The sequence below is a fragment of the Dendrobates tinctorius genome, unplaced genomic scaffold, assembly GCF_039654945.1.
Source record: "Dendrobates tinctorius isolate UK_male_01 unplaced genomic scaffold, ASM3965494v1 ptg000013l, whole genome shotgun sequence".
NCBI lineage: Eukaryota > Metazoa > Chordata > Amphibia > Anura > Dendrobatidae > Dendrobates > Dendrobates tinctorius.
This window is the reverse complement of record NW_027361681.1, coordinates 8,409,865-8,433,386: the sequence shown is the minus strand read 5'-3', so window position 1 is coordinate 8,433,386 and position 23,522 is coordinate 8,409,865. Positions and strand designations below refer to the sequence as shown.

Below are 23,522 nucleotides of genomic sequence, written 5' to 3'. Positions count from 1 at the left end.
ATAGTTTAGGTACATCAGGGGCTCTCCAAACGCACATGACACCCGCAGAACATTCCATCAAAGTCTGCATTCCAAAACGTCACTGCTTCCCTTCCGAGCCCTGACGTGTGTCCATACAGTAGTTTTCTCCCACATATGGGGTGTCAGCGTACTCAGGACAAATTGGACAACAACTTTTGGGGTTCAATTTCTCCTGTTACCCTTGGGAAAATAAAAAAATTGGGGACTAATTGATCATGTTTGTGGAAAAAATACGATTTTTTTATTTTCATGCCCTGGCATTATAAACTTCTGTGAAGCCCTTGGGGGTTCAAAGTGCTCACCTCACATCTAGATAAGTTCCTTAGGGGGTCTAGTTTTCAAAATGGGGTCATTTGTGGGGGGTTTCCACTGTTTAGGTACATTAGGGGCTCTCCAAAGGCAACATGACACCCGCAGACCATTCCATCAATGTCTGCATTCCAAAACGTCACTACTTCCCTTCCGAGCCCCGATGTGTGCCACACAGTAGTTTTCTCCCACACATGGGGTATCAGCATACTCAGGACAAATTGGACAACAACTTTTGGGGTCCAATTTCTCCTGTTACCCTTGGGAAAATAAAAAAAATGGTGACTAAAAGATCATGTTTGTGGAAAAAATACGAATTTTTTATTTTCACGCCCGGGCGTTATATACTTCTGTGAAGCACTGGGGGGTTCAAAGTGCTCACCACACATCTAGATAAGTTCCTTAGGGGGTCTAGTTTCCAAAATGGGGTCATTTGTGGGGGGTTTCCACTGTTTAGGTACATTAGGGGCTCTCCAAAGGCAACATGACACCCGCAGACCATTCCATCAATGTCTGCATTCCAAAACGTCACTACTTCCCTTCCGAGCCCCGATGTGTGCCACACAGTAGTTTTCTCCCACACATGGGGTATCAGCATACTCAGGACAAATTGGACAACAACTTTTGGGGTCCAATTTCTCCTGTTACCCTTGGGAAAATAAAAAAAATGGTGACTAAAAGATCATGTTTGTGGAAAAAATACGAATTTTTTATTTTCACGCCCGGGCGTTATATACTTCTGTGAAGCACTGGGGGGTTCAAAGTGCTCACCACACATCTAGATAAGTTCCTTAGGGGGTCTAGTTTCCAAAATGGGGTCATTTGTGGGGGGTTTCCACTGTTTTGGTACATCAGGGGTTTTCCAATCGCGACATGATGTCCGATCTCAATTCCAGCCAAAAACGTCAAATGGCGCTGCTTCCCTTCCGAGCACAGCCATGCGCCCAAATAGTGGTTTACCCCCACATGGGGGGGTATCAGCATACTCAGGACAAATTGCACAATAACTTTTAGGGTCCTGTTACCCTTGGGAAAATAAAAATTGCGGTGAAAAGATAATTTTTGTGGAAAAAATATGATTTTTTAATTGTACCGCTGTACGTTATAAACTTCTGTAAAGCCCTTGTGGGTTCAAAGTTCTCACCACATATCTAGATAAGTTCCTTGGGGGGTCTAGTTTCCAAAATGGGGTCACTTGTAGGGGGTTTCCACTGTTTAGGTACATCAGGGACTCTCCAAACGTGACATGGCGTCCGATCTGAATTCCAGCCAATTTTGCATTGAAAAAGTCAAACGGCGCTCCTTCCATTCTGAGCTCTGCCATGCGCCGAAACAGTCGTTCCCCCCCCACAAATCAGGTATCAGCGTACTCAGGACAAATTGCACAATAACTTTTGCAGTCCAATTTCTCCTGTTACCCTTGGTAAAATAAAAAAAATTGAACCTGAAGTATTTTTTTTGTGAAAAAAAGTTAGATGTTCATTTCTTTTTAAATATTCAAAAAAATTCCTGTGACGCACCCAATGGGTTAATAAACTTCTTGAATGTGGTTTTGAGCACCTTAAGGGGGTGCAGTTTTTAGAATGGTGTCACTTTTGGGTATTTTCTATCATATAGACCCCTCAAAGTGGCTTCAAATGTGATGTAGTCCTAAAAATAAAATGGTGTTGTAAAAATGAGAAATCGCTGGTCAACTTTTAACCCTTATAACTTCCTAACAAAAAAAAAAATTTTGTTCCAAAATTGTGCTGATGTAAAGTAAACATGTGGGAAATGTTAGTTATCAAGTTTTTTGTGTGCCGTATCTCTGTGATTTAAGGGCATAAAAATTCAAAGTTGGAAAATTGCGAAATTTTCTAAATTTTTGCCAAATTTCCGTTTTTTTTCACAAATAAACGCAAGTTATTTGAATGAAATTTTACCACTAACATGAAGTACAATATGTCACGAGAAAACAATGTCAGAATCACCGGGATCCATGGAAGCGTTCCAGAGTTATGACGTCATAAAGGTACAGTGGTCAGAATTGTAAAAATTGGCCCGGTCATGAACGTGCAAACCACCCTTGGGGGTGAAGGGGTTAAAAAAACAGGTTTCAAAAGTGTGAAACCACAAGATGGTGCCACAATCCCAAAGGTGGCATGTAACAACAAGCATTCTATCAAATAGTCTACATTATCTCTCAATCCAATGGGTGGACAAAATATCTACATCCTGCTAATGCCATACTTTTGTGAATTCGCTTTCTGGCCTACCTCTGGTTACTACTGAAGGTACTGGAGCTGGTCAAATTGACAGAGAGGTTGCGAGTTCTCTTTCTGGGCTCCCTCTGGTGGTTGCTGGAGGTAATGGAGCTGATCTAATTAACAGAGGCTTGCCACCTGATAATGAGGACGACGATTGGAGATCTGGAGTTTCTGACTGGGATTTAAGACAGCCGACTCCCTCTATCCCTGCTGGTGATTTTCTTCCTGCCTCCTGAGGTCTTAGTTTCCAGCTCAGTTCCTGCATGTTCAGCTAAGTGTTCATTTGCTATTCTGTTTACATTTGATCTGGTTTTGTCTATTTCAGTTTTGTGTGTTCAGCCAACTCCGGCTGGGGCTGTGCTGAATTTCCATCCTTATGTTACTGCTTGTGCCAGTTTGTTTTTGTCCCTTATTAGATTGGCCTCTTTTTGCTCTGCTTTCAGAACATACCAGAGTGCTGATATAGTGGGCAAAGTCGTGCGACTTCGGTATTATTTGCATCAGACGTGTTGGACTTTTTGCAGGGTTTTTTGCGTGATTGAAGACAGTGTCTTTCCTTTCCTGTCCTGTCTAGTCAGTGTGGCCCCCATCGTTTGCTCAGTCTATTTTCCTACCTGCGTTTGTGTTTTCATCTTGTCTCACCAACAATATATGTTTGGGGGCTATCTATTCCTTTGGGGGTCTGCTCTGGGGAAGTTTAGATTTCCCCTTTCTTGCTTTAGGCTTAGTTAGCTCTCCGGCTGTGTCGAGGCGTCTAGGATCATCGTAGGTACGCTCCACGGCTATTGCTAGTTGTGTGGATAGGATCAGGGGTCTGCAATCCGCTTAGTTACCAACCTCTCTGGTTTTCTGTGGCTAAGCTTGGGCTTGCTCTTCTCCTCGGTGACCCAATCATAACACCATACTATTTTATACATAATATCATACATAGAAAGGATCACTGACAGGGGTGCATTTATTAAATCATGATTAGGAGAGCGTTCTCAAGCACATCAACTGCAGTGAGACGTGGTGGCAACCCACAAATACGTTTTGGCAAAACCTCTGTGACTATAATAAAAGTTGTTTTTTGGATCTGCAGACTGGATTGGGGACTTTTTTTTTGGGCCCTAATGGTACTGGCCATACTTCATATGGGAAAAACCTGGTGACAGGTTCCCTTTACATATCAGTACTGCTCTAAATTCTACAATAATTTTTCACAACTTGTTACATTTGCTCTTAAAGTGATCCAAATATCATAGGCAAAAAATACAATTTCAGGGAAAAAAAAACACAATCCTATCATTTATATGACCATATCTATAAAAGATAGATGGAGCAAAATAACAGCTAATGAAATGTAGTAAATAAGGGAAAAGGGACACTGCAAAAGAAAAAAAACCCAAACAAACAAACAAAAAAAAAACCTTAGAAATACCTTTTCCTGTTTGGTGCCAGCACAATATTGCCCCTCATTAAGCTCAGGATGAATTGAAGCAACTGGAAAAAGATGGAAAACAATTGAATAGATTAGGTACTAGCCTGAGATGTCATAAAGTAGCTTTTATTAAAGGGAATGTGTCAGTAACATTAACCTCCCAAACTTGTGTCTTTGAACAACAAATCAATGAAAAGCTTTACATGTTATCTGTGCAGCATTTCACAATAATTAGCATTTGAATGTGTAAGCAAATTAGCTATTAAGTGCTCTGGGCAAAAAAGAGCATTTTGCAAGTATGTACCTCCAATACTAGTCCGTTTAGCTTTATAAATAGCTCACTGTCAGATTTCTGTGCCCGACATCACTGACAGTGAACCATCAATCAAGATAAAGAGTCCGTGCTGGTGCTAGGTGGGGAGACCAGCTCAGGGAGTCCGTGCTGGTGCTAGGTGGGGAGACCAGCTCAGGGAGTCCGTGCTGGTGCTAGGTGAGGAGACCAGCTCAGGGAGTCCGTGCTGGTGCTAGGTGGGGAGACCAGCTCAGGGAGTCCGTGCTGGTGCTAGGTGGGGAGACCAGCTCAGGGAGTCCGTGCTGGTGCTAGGTGGGGAGACCAGCTCAGGGAGTCCGTGCTGGTGCTAGGTGGGGAGACCAGCTCAGGGAGTCCGTGCTGGTGCTAGGTGGGGAGACCAGCTCAGGGAGTCCGTGCTGGTGCTAGGTGGGGAGACCAGCTCAGGGAGTCCGTGCTGGTGCTAGGTGGGGAGACCAGCTCAGGGAGTCCGTGCTGGTGCTAGGTGGGGAGACCAGCTCAGGGAGGCAGTGCTGGTGCTAGGTGGGGAGACCAGCTCAGGGAGTCCGTGCTGGTGCTAGGTGGGGAGACCAGCTCAGGGAGTCCGTGCGGGTGCTAGGTGGGGAGACCAGCTCAGGGAGGCAGTGCGGGTGCTAGGTGGGGAGACCAGCTCAGGGAGGCAGTGCGGGTGCTAGGTGGGGAGACCAGCTCAGGGAGGCAGTGCTGGTGCTAGGTGGGGAGAACAGCTCAGGGAGGCAGTGCGGGTGCTAGGTGGGGAGACCAGCTCAGGGAGGCAGTGCGGGTGCTAGGTGGGGAGACCAGCTCAGGGAGGCAGTGCTGGTGCTAGGTGGGGAGATCAGCTCAGGGAGTCCGTGCTGGTGCTAGGTGGGGAGATCAGCTCAGGGAGTCCGTGCTGGTGCTAGGTGGGGAGATCAGCTCAGGGAGGCAGTGCTGGAGCTAGGTGGGGAGACCAGCACAGGGAGGCAGTGTTGGTCAATAAAGGCAATGCACAGGAAAGTATGCCATAACGTCCACCTATGCACCCATTTCCAAAAATGCTCATTAGTAATGTGTGCCAGGACGGAGAGTTTGAAATTTGCTAAACTCCATATACCCAGATGTCTGCTGCAATCACCAAGCTAGGTTAGCACAGCATACAACAGCACTGCACACTGGAGTGATGTGTGCAGAGTGTTGGTGTGGTTGTTAAAATGTCTGTCATCGCTTGCCGTTCACGGCAGCAATTGGGTGGCATCACTCCCAAGGTTTCCACCACGTAAATACTTGCCAGTAATTGTGGCTATCCTAGACAATCGCTCTGAATTGCTGCAATTTACAGGTCAGAAATGACCAGCGAAGTGCAGCAATCTCCAATGAGGTTGGGTAGGAGGGTGGGTTATCCCCTTGGTGACATGTAAAGATGGTTTGTGTTGCCTGGAACAACAGCTAACTTTACCCCGTCACAATTTCAGGACACATAGAACTTCCCTAGTCCATATATTTGCCTGGTTTCGACAAGCATTTGGCATCAGCATTGGATATTTATGCTAATTGTCGCAAAAGGGTTAAAAACAGACATGTATTACTGAGTAATGGTCACACACTGTCAATCTACACCATAATTTTGTGCTGCCACCACCAGCAAGAACGGCATAAGTCACCTTTGACAGAATCTTTTGCTGCTGGCTGTGTCTTCTCCTCAGTGAAGATACTTCTTTCCAGAGATCTCGGTTTTCTCTACATTGTATTAAAAGGAAGACAAAAATTAATTGCAAGCATAAAATGCTAAAAATATAAAAGCAAAAAAAAAAAAAAAAAAAAAAACCACAAACTTTTTTCCGCTAGGATTGAGCACTGATCATATGGGATTAAATCCCACCAAGGAAAACATCTACAAGGAGTTTTTAAGATCTCCCCACACTTGCGGGGCGTTCCTCCAAAGACATACGGATAGGAAATGTAGACAGCGATGCTGATGTCTGTAAAGCGATTTTTTTCTATATACGCACATAAAATACATAAATCACCAAAACTGATAACGGCAGAAGTAGAGGTAGACCTGAAGTCATTAGATCTTCTTTAAATATATATACACACACACACACACAAACTCGATAAAGGAGAGCTCAATGACTGATACCACGAGGAGCAGGGGATAAACAGATTTATGACACACAAGTTAATTTTTACATTTTGCACAAGGTTGGCCACATTGTCACAAAGAACGGGTCTGCTGGTTTTGAGGTGTGAAAAATACAGTGCTCAAAAAAATAAAGGGAACACTTAAACAACAGACTATAACTCCAAGTAAATCAAACTTCTGTGAAATCAAACTGTCCACTTAGGAAGCAACACTGACTGACAATCAGTTTCACATGCTGTTGTGCAAATGGAATAGAAAACAGATGGAAATTATTGGCAATTATCAAGACACCCTCAATAAAGGAGTGGTTCTGCCGGTGGGGACCACAGACCACATCTCAGTACCAATGCTTTCTGGCTGATGTTTTGGTCACTTTTGAATGTTGGTTCTGCTTTCACACTCGTGGTAGCATGAGACGGACTCTACAACACACACACACACACGTGGATCAGGTAGTGCAGCTCATTCAGGATGGCACATCAATGTAAGCTGTGGCAAGCAGGTTTGTGTGTCTGTCAGCGTAGTGTCCAGAGGCTGGAGGCTCTATAAGGAGACAGGCCAGTACACCAGGAGACGTAGAGAGGGCCGTAGGAGGGCAACAACCTAGCAGCAGGATTGCTACCTCCGCCTTTGTGCAAGGAGGAACAGGAGGAGCACTGCAAAATGACCTCCAACAGGCCACAAATCTACATGTGTCTGCACAAACGGTTAGAAACCGACTCCATGAGGATGGTCCGAGTGCCCGACATCCACAGGTGGGGGTTGTGCTCACAGCCCAACACCATGCAGGAGGCTATTTGCCACAGAACACCAAGGTTGGCAAATTCGCCACTGGTGCCCTGTGCTCTTCACAGATGAAAGCAGGTTCACACTGAGCACGTGACAGTCTAGAGACGCCGTGGAGAGCGATTTGCTGCCTGCAACGTCCTTCAGCATGACCGGTCTGGCAGTGGGTCAGTAATGGTGTGGGGTGGCATTTCTTTAGAGGGCTGCAATGGTATTGGGCTGTGAGCACACATTTGCATGTTCAAAAGTGCGGTAGTACCATAGTCCGTATTCATTACAATTTCTGACAGGTTAGCACACAGGGCCCATTGGTTTGCCAGCAGCTATCAGCACACATTTATGTTCATCCTTTTACTAGGCGCTATTGTTATCTGTGTATAGAAAATGTGTGTCCCAAGAGCTGGCTACTTTACAACTTATAAATTCTCACATTAACGTGGAATCCATCCGCCACATACCGTCTCATATTTTCCAGCATAGTATCCATGTTGCTTTGCACATGTTTAAGATCTTGCAACTCCGTAACTATTTTCTGTAGATCTTCCTGAGTGAGATTAGGATCTTCTGCCTTCACTGGAGGCATCTAAAATACAAGTCCAGATGTAATAATCCACTGAATAAATATAACTGCTTGGTATGTTAAGAAAGTGAAAATGTTAAGCTAAAATGTTAAGACCAAAATTTCTGAACTTAGTAACAAAATAGCAGTCTCAGAAACAGGAATGACAAAAACCAAGTTGCTCATGGTGGCAGATAACATTAAGTTGCTAAAGAAAACGTGGCAATATTTTAAGGCCATGTTTTAAATCACATCATGATCACATTGAAAAAGCATGATTGATTTCACATGTCGTGTTCAATTGCGTTGACTTGTATTACATTGCTGAACACACACTTTTTCCAATGCACTTATTAACTATGACCTGTGAATAAATCCTTAAAGGGGTTGTCCAGGTTTGCGATGAAAGTCTGCACTCATCTATAAAAATAAATGCCCTTACCAGCTTCCGGTTGTAACAACTTCCGTCCAGTTGTAACCGGTGACGTCACCACACACACGCACATGTTAACCCTCAACACACCACACCGCCTCAACACACACTCCTCTCACCTTTCACCTCCACTCATGTCCACTCACTCTTTCACTCCACATACGTTCCTTTCTCTCACTCCGTTTCTCATACTCACACCGTCATCGTCGCTGCCCCGACATCTTCCTCCGCCGCCGCGATCCAGGATCCAGACGTTCTCCAGGCCGCCGACATGTTCTTGCGGGACGCCATCTTGGATTTCGTGAAATCCCGCGATATTCAAGATGGCGTCGCCGCAACAACATGTCGCTGGCGTGGACGACATCGGGATCCAAAAAGATGGCGTCGGCGAAATCTCGCGATGGTGTTGAGGCGGTGTGGTGTGTTGAGGGTTAACATGGCAAGAGGTGTTAACGACGTCGGCGAAATCTCGCGAGATTTCGCCGACGCATCTTGCATTCGTGAAATTGCGTCATTTACCTCACGCCGACTTGCTGTGCGGACGCTTGGCATTGCCTGTACCACCATAACTACTGCTGCCTTGGTCCTATGCCTGTTTACTGCCGGTGTCTAATTACTGGACCAGTTTGCCTGTACTGCCATAACTATTGCTACCTTGCTACTCTGCCGGTGTCTAATTACAGGGCTAATTTGCCTCTACCGCCATAACTACTGCTGAATTGCTCCTCTTCCGGTGTCTAATTACAGGGCCAATTTGCCTATACCGCCATAACTACTGCCTTTGTCCTCTGCCGGTGTCTAATTACAGGGCCAATTTGCCTATACTGCCATAACTACTGCTGCCTTGTCCTCTCTGCCAGTGTCTAATTACAGGGCCAATTTGCCTCTATCGCCATAACTACTGCTGCTTTGGTCATCTGCCTGTTTACTGCCGGTGTCTAATTACAAGGCCAATTTGCCTCTACCGCCATAACTACTGCTGCCTTGCTCCTCTGCCGGTGTCTAATTACAGGGCTAATTTGCCTCTACCGCCATAACTACTGCATTGCTCCTCTGCCGGTGTCTAATTACAGGGCCAATTTGCCTCTACCGCCATAACTACTGCTGCCTTGCTCCTCTGCCGGTGTCTAATTACAGGGCCAATTTGCCTCTACCGCCATAACTACTGCTGCCTTGCTCCTCTGCCGGTGTCTAACTACAGGGCCAATTTGCCACTACCACTTCATAACTACTGCTGGGCAATTACAGGGTCAATTAGTATCTGTTTACTCTACAATACTCCAGGACGCCTTCTTCACTGCCAGATAACTGCCAAATAGACTCCTTTACCTGTGCCAACATGAGTCATAACAAAAAGTATGCCAATGCCAGTGAAAGGAAAGCAGCTTTAGCACTACTACAAAAACAACGCCGTGCTAATGAGACTCCTGAGGAAAAACACCATCGCCTTGAGAAGATTAAGGCTTATAAACGCCGTCGCCTCACACACGAATCCCCTAACTCTAAATCCATAAGATTGGCTGAAGAAGCCTCTGCACGCCGTCACCGCCGACAACAGACGGCCTCTTCCTCATCATTATTATTAGACTCACAACAGGATGCTTCCACATCAGCATGTGGAACAATTTACTGCTACACTTCATCCCATATGCCGTTCACTGACATAACTAAATCAGCAATCTGTTTCTGCCCTATCAATACCACCATTCAATACTGATGCACAGTATGCCAATGCCAGTGAAAGGAAAGCAGCTTTAGCACTACGACAAAAACAACGCCGTGCTAATGAGACTCCTGAGGAAAAACAGCATCAACTTGACAAGATTAAGGCTTATAAACGCCGTCGTCTCACACACGAATCCCCTAACTCTAAATCTATTACATTGGCTGAAGAAGCCTCTACACGCCATCACCGCCAACAACAGACGGCTTCTTCCTCATCATTATTAGTAGACTCACAACAGGATGCTTCCACATCAGCATGTGGAACAAGTTACTACCACACTTCATCCTATATGCCGTTCACTGACATAACTAATCAGCAATCTGTTTCTGCCCTATCAATACCACCATTAGTCAATACCAACGCACAGTTTCTTCACATACAAGCTGCAGTTAGCCCGCAGAAAGTGCAACCAAGACAAATATACGTTGGTCTCAAAACTAGGCGCACCCCATCGGTTGGACATGCACTTCTACTACAACCTCACATTTTCACTAATGATGAAAATAGTATTACCGAACACAGCTGTGGTGACATGACCCATGTATGTGAGCATTGCGAAGCTTTGCATTTTGTAGCAGAGATACCTTCTGATAACAACTTTACGCTCTGCTGTCAGAAGGGTAAAGTCCATGTACCCATACTACAATATCCTGATGTCTTTACACGTTTGCTGAAAGGGCAATGTGAATTTAGCAAAAATTTCATGGATAATATTCGAAGTATTAACAGTTCCTTTGCTTTTGCCTCCATGGGTGCAAATATTTCACCACCTCCTGGATATGGCCCATACTGTTTCCGCATACATGGCCAGATCTATCATAGAACTGGAACACTACATCCCTCAGATGACCAGCAACGCGCATTTGCCCAACTTTACATTCTCGATACCACTACCGCAAACGAACAACGCTTACGATGTAAAGAAAATCAAAAATGTCATCCTACATTGATGAACATTATTGCCCTTCAAATCCAAACTATTAATCCTTTTGTGGAAGCTTATCAAATGTTACGTGATGTGGAAGAACAAGAAAAAATTAAATCTCTACAAAACGGAACTGTCATGCCAAACATAACTATGGCTATTAAACAAGATCGTACTCAAGACCCTCGACGCTACAATAATCCCACTGTCAGTGAAGTAGCAGTCGTGTTTCAAAATGACAATGGTGAGCCACTAATGTCCACTCGCAGGATTTCAGAATCCTCAAGATGGCATGGCCGCAAGAACATGTCGCCGGCGTGGACAATGTCGGGATCCAGGATGGCGCCGGCGGAAGATGTCGGGGATCGTGGAGCAGCGACGATGACGGTGTGAGTATGAGAGACGGAGTGAGAGAAAGGGTTGTATGTGGAGTGAAAGAGTGAATGGACGTGAGTGGAGATGGTGAAAGGTGAGAGGAGTGTGTGTTGAGGCGGTGTGGTGTGTTGAGGAGGTGTGTGTGTATTGAGGGTTAACATGGCAAGAGGTGTGTCACTATCCTCTCGATGCGATAGCATCGGGCCTTAATCTAGTTACTTATAAATGCTCAAAACGTGCAGATCTCAAAGCTGTACGGATTCTCCGATGCCGGTGGAGAACACGGGTGTTAATGTAACTCCAAGTATATGATTTGCATACTTCTGGCCACATTCAGATTAGACGTGCATGGTCTCATTCAATACGAGTGAACTGAGCAAATCGGAGTACGTCAAGTCACCATATCTATGCACATCGCATACTTGTCATGTCATCGCCCGCTCTCACCACCGGCACTGGGAGAATCCTGAAAACATTCAGTGCACTGTGACAGAGTGACTGTAGACTTTCATTCCAAACCTGGACAACCCCTTTGAAATGGCAAGAAAGCCTGATTCCAGGGATGGATCACTTACTGGGCTGCTTGGCGTAGTTTTCATAGAATAACTTTTTTCTCTGATAGTTGGAAAGAGAAAGACTGGCACACTAGCCTTTTAAAAGAATTGTGTGCTTGAGGAAGGGACTCGTGGTCCAGACTAAAGCCCCCCCGTCACACACAGCGATCTTGCTGGCGAGATCGCTGCGGAGTCACAAGTTTTGTGACGCAACAGCAATCTCACCAGCGAGATCGGTGTGTGTGACAGCTATCAGCGAACGGGCCCCCCTGCCGGGTATCGCTGTGGAAACCTCTGGACATTTTTGGGGTCGCTGGTCTCCCGCTGGCCAGCACGCATCGCTGCGTGTGACAGGCGGGAGACCAGTGACCAGGAGCTGGTAACTAAGGTAAACGCAGGGTTTCTAAGGGGCACGCAGCGCCTAGAAACCCGATGTGTACCTTAGTTACCAGTGCGCTGATGCAGGGAGCTGGTAACCAAGGTACAAATCGGGTTTCTAAGTGACACACGCCCCTTAGAAACCCGATGTGTACCTTAGTTACCAGCTCCCTGCATCAGCGCGCTGGTAACTAAAGTACACAGTGACGCCGCACTCTCGGCGTCGCTGGTGCTGATCGCTGGTGAAGCTGTCTGTTTGGCAGTTCACCAGCGATCATGTAGCGACTCACCAGCGATCCTGACACGTTGATATAGTGGTCGGGATCGCTGGTGAGTCGCTATGTGTGACGGGGCCCTAATAGAGGTAGGAACCTCAGCACCACAAAAGAAAACGAGACTATATGTTATGCTGCAGTGTAAATTGATTTTGATCTGACAAGGAGATAAAAAACAGATATGGTCCAATGTTTTGACCAATTACTTCCTGACATCTACACTAGTGTGTGCCGGACTCATGACAAGGAGCTGTGGCCTCATGAGTCCCACGGCTTACACTGTTATGAATGGGAAACCGAGGAGGAAAAAAAGACAACAAGCTAAGTCTCAGAAAACCAGAGAAGTTGGTAACTATGCAGATTGCAGATTCCGGATCTTAACCGCACAACTAGCAGCAGTCGTGGAGCGTTCCTACGTTAGTCCTAGACACCTCTTCACAACCGGAGAACTACATAAGCCTAAAGCAAGAAAAGAGGAAAACTAACTGCCCCAGAGCAGACCCCAAAGGAAAGACAGCCCCCCACATGTATTGATGGTGAAACAAGATGAAAATACAAACAAAGGCAGGAAAATAGGCTGAGCAAACGATGGGCCCGGCTAACTAAAAAGGACAGAAAAGGAAAGACACAGTCTGCAATCTGCCAAAAAAAAAGTACAAAAATATTGTCCAACACTTCTGATAGCAAAATTAACCCTGAAGTCACTAGACTTCTAAACCTATATCAGCACTCTGAAATATTCTGAGACAGAGCAAAAAAGATGCCAATCTAATAAGGGACAAAAAGCAGATTGGCAAATACTGATTAATAGGAGTGGAATTTCAGCATAGCCCCAGCAGGGGCAGGCTGATTACACAACAAACTGAATTGACCAACAAGCGCAAGTGTGACGAATAGCAAAAAACAAACAACTTGAGAAGACTGGAAGAGAGCTGAAGTCCAGGACCTGAGAAGCAGACTGAATCAACAGCACCCGGATAGGGCGTCGGCTGTCTTATATCCAGTCTGATACTCCAGAGATCCAATCGTTATCTTCCTCATCAGGTGGCAGATCACTACCACTTAAACCAACCGCACTACCTCCGGTCACCACCAGAGGGAGAACGGAAGGGGAACTCTCAACTGGTGGAGCAGAAAATGAGTTCATGACATTACACCCTGCTTGCCACATTTCCAGAGTCCCGCTCCACACAGGTAATCAGCTGTCCTGCCTATGTGTCCACACTATCTCTATTACCTTTCTGCATATACTCTTATGGCTACATGCATTTATATTAAATATTTTGATTTATCATATACATACATAATCCTATATTCCATGACAAAGATACTCCTGCTGACTATGTATTAACCCTTCACATACGTTCATATTTTTTCTTAAGCAGTGCTTTTCTACCAATCCTCTTTATATCTCTGCATCACCCCTACCTCCACCTCCTCCTCTCCTTGGCTTCACCTCTCCCTCATCCTTGTATGATGTTTATTATGTCTATATCGATTACTGACTGTACTTATATACCTTATATGATCTTTAGCTCCACCTTGACATGAAAAAGATCTTACCATTTACGTTATTGCTCTACTAGATTTTGCCTACCTGCATGTTGATTGTGATTAAGATTCCACTGGACCTCTTGCTCACTGTTCCCTTCACTTTTCCCTCCCCCCTTACATTTGATCCATGTATTTTTACTTTTGCATATTTTGTATAACTTTTGTACATATTCTTTTGTATATATATCATCTGATACGCTGTATAATATGCATCTATGTTGTAATTTCACGCACTTCAGATGTCCTTGACAAAGACAGCTCCCGGTCAAAACGTTGGATCATATTTGTTTTTGGCTCCTGGATCAAAATAAACTTTCACTACAGCAAGACCTGCAGTCTCATTTTCTTCTGTGGTGCAGAGGTTCCTACCACTGTTTTCTCTGACAGAGATGTAACAGAGCTAAAAATTAAACTGTATATAAAGCGCTCCATGCTCCTGACTGGCAGCTTCCTGTATACACTTTTGCGCCATTTTCCGAGACCCGTAGCCTCTCCATTTTTTATGATCTCAGGTCGGGTGAGGGCTTATTTTTGGCGTGCCGAGATGACGTTCTTATTGATACCATTTTGGTGCATACACGTTCTTTTGATGGCCCGTTATTGCATTTTAATGCAATGTCGCGGCGACTGAAAAACGTAGTTCTGGCATTTTTACTTTTTTTTCTTGCTATACCATTTAGCGATCAGGTTTTTTATTGATAGATCAGGCGATTCTGAACGCGCCGATACCAAATATGTGTATGTCTGATTTTTTTTCTGTCTTAATTTGAATAGAGCGAAAGGAGGGAGATTTAATTTTTTTTTTTTTTTTTTTTTTACTTTTGATGCGTTTCAATTGTCTCCATGGGATTTAAGTGTCCAAGTCATTTAAGGGTTATTCTGGAAGGGTTAGAGAGCAAATTTGCTTCAAGAAGCTTTAATTCCAATGTCAAAGCCTCTTGTTTCAGTTTATAGTCTTTAAGTCTAAGTGCTCATGGCTATACATTGATCCAGTTCAGGAAGTAGGTGACAGGAGGATTCTGGCCAAGGTGAGCTACATGGTGCAGAATGATTCCCATCCCATGCATGAGACCGTGACAAAGATGTGCAGTACTGTCAGTGACCGGCTACTTCATCCTAAATGTGAGAGAAAGCGCTATCGACAGTCCTTCCTTCCTGCTGCAGTTAGGCTGTATAACCAGCACTGTCCAAAACGGAGAACGACCCAAACAGTGAACTGACAGATCCAAAGTTGTGATAGTCCGGTTATATCTTTTTTTTTTTTTTTCCTCCTCTCCGTATATGTACCTACCTACTGTCAATGTAATGCCTTTATGCATCTGTACTTGTTCCTGCCTTGCTGCTGTAATGCTCTGAATTTCCCCATGGTGGGACGATTAAAGGATTATCTTATCTTATCTTAAAGACTGCTTTGCAAGCTTCCCATAACTTCCTTCTGATGAAACTGAACCTACAGATGCTTCTCACTAAATTAGAATATCATCAAAAAGTTAATCTATTTCAGTTCTTCAATACAAAAAGTGAAACTCATTATATAGAGTCATTACACACAGAGTGATCTATTTCACGTGTTTATTTCTGTTAATGTTGATGATTATGGCTTACAGCCAATGAAAACCCAAAAGTCATTCTCAGTAAATTAGAATAAAAAAAACACCTGCAAAGGATTCTTAGGTGTTTAAAAAGATCCCTTATTCTGTTTCAGTAGGCTCCACAATCATGGGGAAGACTGCTGACTTGACAGATGTCTAGAAGGCAGTTATTGACACACCCCACTGGGAGGGTAACCCACAAAAGGTCATTATGAAAGAAGCTGGCTGTTCAGAGTGCTGTATCCAAGCATATTAATGGAAAGCTGAGTGGAAGGAAAAAGTGTGGTAGAAAAAGGTGCACAAGCAACCGGGATAACCGCAGCCTTGAAAGGATTTTAAGAAAAGGCCATTCAAAAATTTGGGGTAGATTCACAAGGAGTGGACTGCTGCTGGAGTCATTGCTTCAAGAGCCACCACACACAGATGTATCCAGGACATGGGCTACAAGTGTCACATTCCTTGTGTCAAGCCACTCATGACCAACAGACACACGATCCAAGCTGCTTGAAGTCTAGTGTGAAGTTTTCACAATCAGTGATGGTTTGGGGAGCCATGTCGTCTGCTGGTGTAGGTCCACAGAGGGGTTTTATCAAGACCAATGTCAACGCAGCCGTCTACCAGGAAATTTTAGAGCACTTCATACTTCCCTCTGATGACAAGATTTTTGGAGATGGAAATTTCATTTTCCAGCAGGACTTGGCACCTGTCCACAAGGCCAAAAGTACCAATACCCGGTTTACAAACAACAGTATCACTGTGCTTGATTGGCCAGCAAACTTGCCTGAACTTAATCCCATAGAGAATCTATGGGTTGTCAATAGGAAGATGAGAAACACCAGACCCAACAATGCAGATTAGCTGAAGGCTGCTATCAAAGCAACCTGGGCTTCCATAACACCTCAGCAGTGCCACAGGCTGATCGCCTCCATGCCACACCGCATTGATGCACTAATTGATGCAAAAGGAGCCCCAAACAAGTATTGAGTGCATTTACTGAACATATATTTCAGTAGCACAATGAAAGAATAAAGGATGGCACTCACCGTTACCAAAAGTAAAAGTCTTCATCTCATGGATAAAAATGCATGGGCTCGGGAGCAATGCAAAGAGTGCGGACAACGGCCGTTTCGCGCTCCTGCGCTTCAAAAGGTCCTAATGGCAAGCGCCGGTAGAAAGGTGCCTATAACCACACACCTGTGGAGCACCGCCTCCTGACAGCCGACATTAATAACACTCTTACTTACCAGAGTGAATGCATAGAACATTAAAATCAACATATGCACAAACAGTTAAAAACAAAACGTATAAATCTTAAAGAGCACAAATTACAGTAAATTCAGAGAAAAACGGACATATCCACCCTTTCATTCAAGCCCAAAGCACCTGTTGCATTGGACCGCAGTATCCAGCTAGCTTCTCTTTGCAGAAGGAGCCTGCGATGGTTACCTCCCTGACTGGGAGGATTAACCCTTTCTAAACCCCCAAACCGCTGTGATTCTGCCATATCACCATGGAATTCTTTAATGTGGCTGATCAACCGGGGGACTCCTTTGCCAGATGAAATGGAATGAAAATGCTCCCTAAACTTAACGTAAAGGTGACAGATTGTTTTACCGATATAGAAAAAAAAACACACGGACAGAAAAGAATATAAACTTCAAATGAGATTTTGTAAGAAATAAACTGACGAATTTCATGCTGAATGGGACCAACCTTCATAGAATTGCCAACACGTTTAAATGGACAAAAAGGACAGTTATTGCACTTAGTTACCCTTGGGAATGCCTGAACGTATCCAATTATTATTGTCACTCCTGACTCTATTATGGACTAAAAGATCTCTTAAATTAGCACTGCGGCAGCAAGCAAAAAGGGGGCCCCCTCTGAACTACTTCTGCCAGGTCTTTATCTCTTTCTAACATGTGCCAGTTTTTTCTTATCACCCATCTGATTATCCATAGGACAAAGAATTAAACTCCGACTCAGTGCCGTCCCAGATTACAAGGATATCATCTACATAGCGAATAAATAGCCTGCGATGGGGACGCCAGTCACATGTACGTTTGCGAATTTGTTTCTTTCCGTTTTTGAAGAAAGATTTGTGTACTCTGTGAATAACCCTTTTCTGAAACACATCAGGCTATTTATACGCTATGTGGATGATATCCTTGTAATCTGGGACGGCACTGAGTCGGAGTTTAATTCTTTTGTCCTATGGATAATCAGATCGGTGATTAGAAAAAACTGGCACCTGTTAGAAAGAGATAAAGACCTGGCAGAAGTAGTTCAGAGGGGGCCCCCTTTTTGCTAATTTAAGAGATCTTTTAGTCCGCAATAGTCAGGAGTGACAATAATAATTGGATACGTTCAGGCATTCCCAAGGGTAACTAAGTGCAATAACGGTCCTTTTTGTCCATTTAAACTTGTTGGCAATTCTATGAAGGTTGGTCCCATTCAGCATGAAATTCGTCAGTTTATTTCTTACAAAACCTCATTTGTAGTTTATATTCTTTTCTGTCCGTTTGTTTTTTTTCTATATAGGTAAAACAATCCGTCCCCTTTACGTTAGGTTTAGAGAGCATTTTCATTCCATTTCATCTGGCAAAGGAGTCCCCCGGTTGATCAGCCACATTAAAGAATTCCATGGTGATAAGGCAGAATCACAGCGGTTTGGGGGTTTAGAAAGGGTTAATCCTCCCAGTCAGGGAGGTAATCATCGCAGGCTCCTTCTGCAAAAAGCTAGCTGGAAACTGCGGTCCAATGCAACAGGTGCGTTGAGCTTGAATGAAAGGGTGGACATGTCAGTTTTTCTCTGAATCTACTGTAATTTGTGCTCTTTAAGATTAAGGCTGTGTGCACACGCTGCGGATTAGGTGCGAATTCATCCGCGCGGATTTTGTCAAATCCGCAGGTCAAAATACCTGCGGTTTTACCTGCGGATTGCTCTGCGGTTTTGCCCTGCGGTTTTTCATCTCCTCAATGGAGGAGATGGCAAACCGCAGGAGAATCCGCAGAAAGAATTGACATGTCAATTCTTTCTGCGGATTGAAAACCGCAGATAATCCGCGTGGAACATTCCGCACCGTCTGCACTGCGGTTTTTGATTCCCATAGGGAATCATGGTACTGTACACCGCAGCAGAAACTGCTGCGGGTCCGCAGCGGCCAAAACCGCTGCGGAACCACAGCAAAATCCGCAGCGTGTGCACACAGCCTTATACGTTTTGCTTTTGTTTTTAACTGTTTGTGCATATGTTGATTTTAATGTTCTATGCATTCACTCTGGTAAGTAAGAGTGTTATTAATGTCGGCTGTCAGGAGGCGGTGCTCCACAGGTGTGTGGTTATAGGCACCTTTCTCCTGCCGCTTGCCAATAGGACCTGTTGAAGCGCAGGAGCGCGAAACGGCCGTTGTCCGCACTCTTTGCATTGCTCCCGAGCCCATGCATTTTTATCCATGAAATAAAGACTTCTACTTTTGGTAACGGTGAGTGCCATCCTTTATTCTTTCATTGTACTATTGGATTTTGTTACATTTCTTCAGGATTGAGCACCCGTTATTTGGGGTATGTGGCGTTCATACAGTGTGTCAAGGGTCTCTAGATTTGTTTAAGAGAACACGGTGGTGCAGCGGTGCCGAATCTGTTTCTCTTTTTTGGACATATATTTCAGTAGGCCAACATTTTAGATTTTGAAATAATTTTTCAAGCTGGTGTTATAAAGTATTCCAGTTTACTGAGATAATGACTTTTGGGTTTTCATTGGCTGTAAGCCATAATTATCAACACTAACAGAAATAAACACGTGAAACAGATCACTCTGTGTGTAATTACTCTATATATGAGTTTCACTTTTTGTATTGAAGATCTGAAACATTAACGTTTTGATGATATTCTAATTTTGTAAGAAGCACCTGTATATTAAGTTCAAAGTATTCTTTTAAATTAGGACAAAGCTCCTCTCTGAGATTAGGCCTTTTCAATATACATACAATTATACATACAATTCGTATATACAATGAGGCGCTCTGCAGTGAAATTTCAATTTTTTTTGTTTTTGTAGTTTTGCATTTCCACTGCATAGATATTCGAAATCCAAGTATTTGGCACCTGATGTGTTAACACCCACTTGACTTAACAAAAGTCATCACAGTTTTCACTGGGGGGTGCAGGTCTTTTCCCTGTAGGAGTTGCTATCTGATAACTACCACTTGGACAAAGAAGAAAGTTAACTCATTAGGAGCCAAAATATTTTGATTACTAATACCTCCAAAATGGGAAGGCAAAATATATATATATATATATATATATATATATATATATATATATATATATATATATATATATATATATATATATATATATATATATATATAAAGTTTTATTCCATGTTGCAGCCACTATTACATAGTGTGTCCAGCTCAAAATGTAAAAATTAGCGAAGGGTCCTCTATAAAGCAGTTCACCTGGCAAAAGGGTGCAAGCAAAGTCTACACCGCCTGCTCTAATTCCACTTAATGACAGAAAAAACTGACGGCACATCTTAAAGACAAAAATGTCCAGGAAGGATGGGAAATCTTGAAAAATGAAATTCTCAAAGCACAGTTGTTAACAATTCCGAAAAGAGGGAAGAATAGGAAGCATTTAAGGAAACCAGGATGGATGAACACAGAACTTAAGCACATGCTAAAAAGGAAGAAAAAAATGTTTATAAAATGGAAAGAGGGAGGCATATCTAAAGAAGAATATAATGCTGTCTGCAGAACCTGCAGGGCACAAATCAGATTAGCTAAAGCTGAAAATGAATTGAGGCTTGCAAGAGATGTCAAAAGCAATAATAAAGGATTTTGGGGATATGTCAAAAGTAAAAGAAAAGTCAAAGATGCTATAGGATTTTTACAGGATGAAAATGATGAAATGGTAAGACAGGATGTTGAGAAGGCTGAACTTTTAAATTCCTATTTTGCATCTGTTTTCTCTCAGAAAGGAAATGTAACATCAACTGTTATTCATTGTCCTATTAAGGGAATAGAAGAATCCAGGATATCTATAAACAGAAAGATAGTGAGGAAACACTTAGCTAACCTAAATGAATTCAAGTCTCCAGGTCCAGATGAATTACACCCCAGAGTACTGAAGGAGATAGCAGAAGAAATTTTTGAACCCCTCTCCATAATCTTTGAAAATTCTTGGAGAACAGGAGAAGTACCAGAAGACTGGAGAATAGCAAATGTTGTTCCTATCTTCAAAAAGGGGAAGAAGGTGGACCCAGGCAACTATAGGCCGGTGAGTCTGACATACCAGGAAAGATCTTTGAACAAATTATTAAACAACATGTATGTCAATACCTGGATAAGAATGAAGTGATTAAACAGAGTCAACATGGGTTTGTAACTAATAAGTCATGTCAGACTAACTTAATTTCCTTCTATGACGGTATCACTGATTGGGTGGATCAAGGAAATGCTGTAGATATAGTATATCTTGACTTCAGCAAAGCATTTGACAAAGTCTCTCATACAATCCTTATTGAAAAAATGACTAAGTATGGAATGGACAAGGCAACTGTTAGGTGGATTCATAACTGGCTTAGTGATCGGACCCAAAGAGTGGTCATAAATGGCTGCACATCCAGTTGGAAGAATGTCTCAAGTGGGATACCACAGGGCTCTGTCCTGGGCCCTGTATTGTTCAACATCTTTATCAACGATTTAGATGAAGGAATTGAGGGTAAACTGATTAAATTTGCTGATGACACAAAGCTAGGAGGGATAGCTAATACTAGAGAAGAGAGAGAGAGGATTCAAAAAGATTTAAATAATCTGGAGAAGTGGGCAGCAACTAACAGAATGGTTTTTAACAGGGAGAAATGCAAAGTACTACATCTGGGCAATAAAAATGAAAAAAGCATATATAGAATGGCAGGAATAGGGCTAAGTGACAGCACATGTGAAAAAGACTTGGGTATACTAATAGATCACAGACTGAATATGAGTCAACAGTGTGATGCAGCAGCAAAAAAGGCAAATGCAATTCTAGGATGTATTAACAGAAGCATACAGTCTAGATCACGTGAAGTCATTATTTCCCTCTACTCCTCTTTGGTCAGACCTCATCTGGAATATTGTGTCCAGTTTTGGGCACCACATTTTAAAAAAAGACATCAACAAACTGGAGCAAGTTCAGAAAAGAGCGACCAGAATGGTGACCGGTCTGCAAACCCTGTCTTATGAGGAAAGGTTGCAGGATTTGGGAATGTTTAGTTTGCAAAAGAGAAGACTGAGAGGAGACTTAATAGCTGTCTACAAATATCTAAAGGGCTGTCACATTGTAGAAGGATCAACTTTATTCTCATTTGCACAAGGAAAGACTAGAAGCAATGGGATGAAACTGAATGGGAGGAGACACAGATTAGATATTAGAAAAAACTTTTTGACAGTTAGAGTGATCAATGAGTGGAACAGGCTGCCACGAGAAGTGGTGAGTTCTCCTTCAATGGAAGTCTTCAAACAGAGGCTGGACAGACATCTGACTGGGATGATTTAGCGAATCCTGCTTTGAGCAGGGGGTTGGACCAGATGGCCCAGGAGGTCCCTTCCAACTCTACGATTCTATGATCTAGAACTAGTCTGAATAGGTGCATACCAAAAAACAGCTTACATATCAAATAAGGAAATGGTTGCACTCAATTGCATCAAGGCATATCAAATATGAAATATGTGAAATATGAATAGCATAATGGCTTTTGTAATCTAGAAAAACATATGAGATACTTAGCACAAAATTTGGCCAAAAGATGTGAGCCCATTCACCAGCGACAAGGTGATCTCAGATTGAACGGGTCCCTATACTGACTGCCTGGTGTGAACTGACCTCTGGCTAATAACATGGTAAAGCCTGTATTTAATAATAATCTTTATATAGCGCCAACATATTCCGCAGCTATAGGCTGTGTGCACACGTAGCGATTTTTAAGCGTTTTTGCCGCGATTTTCGGCACGAAAACGCTTAAAAATCGTGTACAGAACTCCCCCTATGCATTCCTATGGCATTCCGCACATGCTGTGCTAATGCTGCGCTTTTTTCCGCGGAGGAATCACATCGCGGAAAAAATCACAGCATGCTCATTCTTTTGTGCGGAATCGCAAAGAATTTCCGCGATTCCGCACCCATAGGAATGCATGAGAATCGCTTACTTCCCGCATGTGGCTATGCCCACCATGCGGGAAGTTAAGCGTCTCATGTGCGGTTGGTACCCACGGTGTGGAGGAGAGGAGACTGTCCTCCAGGCCCTGGGTACCATACCCCTGTAAAAAAAAAAAAAAGAATAAAAAATAAAAAATCGGGGTATATTTACCTTCCGGTGTACCGCGCTGCCTTCCCGGCCTAAGCGTTCCCAGTAATGCCTTGCGGCAAGGTCCTGTGATGATCGCTATAGTAACGCGAGATCGCTATAGCAACGTGAGACTACGTCATCACAGGTCTCGCAAGGCATTACTGGGAACGCTGAGGCCCGGGAATGCAGCGCGGGACGCCGGAAGGTAAATATACCCCGATTTTTTATTTTTTTTTTAGCATCCTATCTTTTACTATTAATGCTGCATAGGCGGCCTCAATAGTAAAAATTTGGTCACACTCGTCAAACACTATGTTTGACGAGTGTGACCAACCTGTCAATCACTTTCCAAGCGATGCTTCAAATCGCTTGGAAAGTGCTTGAATATCGCACGTGAAAATCGCGGTGAAATCGGGCGGAAAAAAAACGTGCGATTTCTGGGAAGGAGTCCGGTTTTTAGTGTGCGTTTTAAAACGCTACGTGTGCACAGCGCTTTACAGTTTAACAGTTTCAAAACACAAGTCATAAGTAACAACGATAAAAATACAATAATTAAAGCAAAATAAGACGACCCTGCTCGTGAGAGCTTACAATCTACAATGAG

At 43.4% G+C, this 23,522-nt stretch overlaps 1 protein-coding gene across 1 annotated transcript in view; it reads right to left on the bottom strand.

Annotated features, from left to right (window-relative positions):
* LOC141069062 (heat shock factor protein 3-like) overlaps positions 1-23,522 on the bottom strand; it is an 88,613-nt gene that overhangs the window by 37,552 nt on the left and 27,539 nt on the right. Inside the window, exons 4-6 of the mRNA XM_073558367.1 lie at positions 7,673-7,797; positions 5,947-6,022; positions 3,997-4,058 (exon numbers count right to left, since the gene is read on the bottom strand). Of these exons, the coding sequence (XP_073414468.1) occupies positions 3,997-4,058; positions 5,947-6,022; positions 7,673-7,797 (263 nt within the window). The remainder of the gene's footprint in view (positions 1-3,996; positions 4,059-5,946; positions 6,023-7,672; positions 7,798-23,522) is intronic.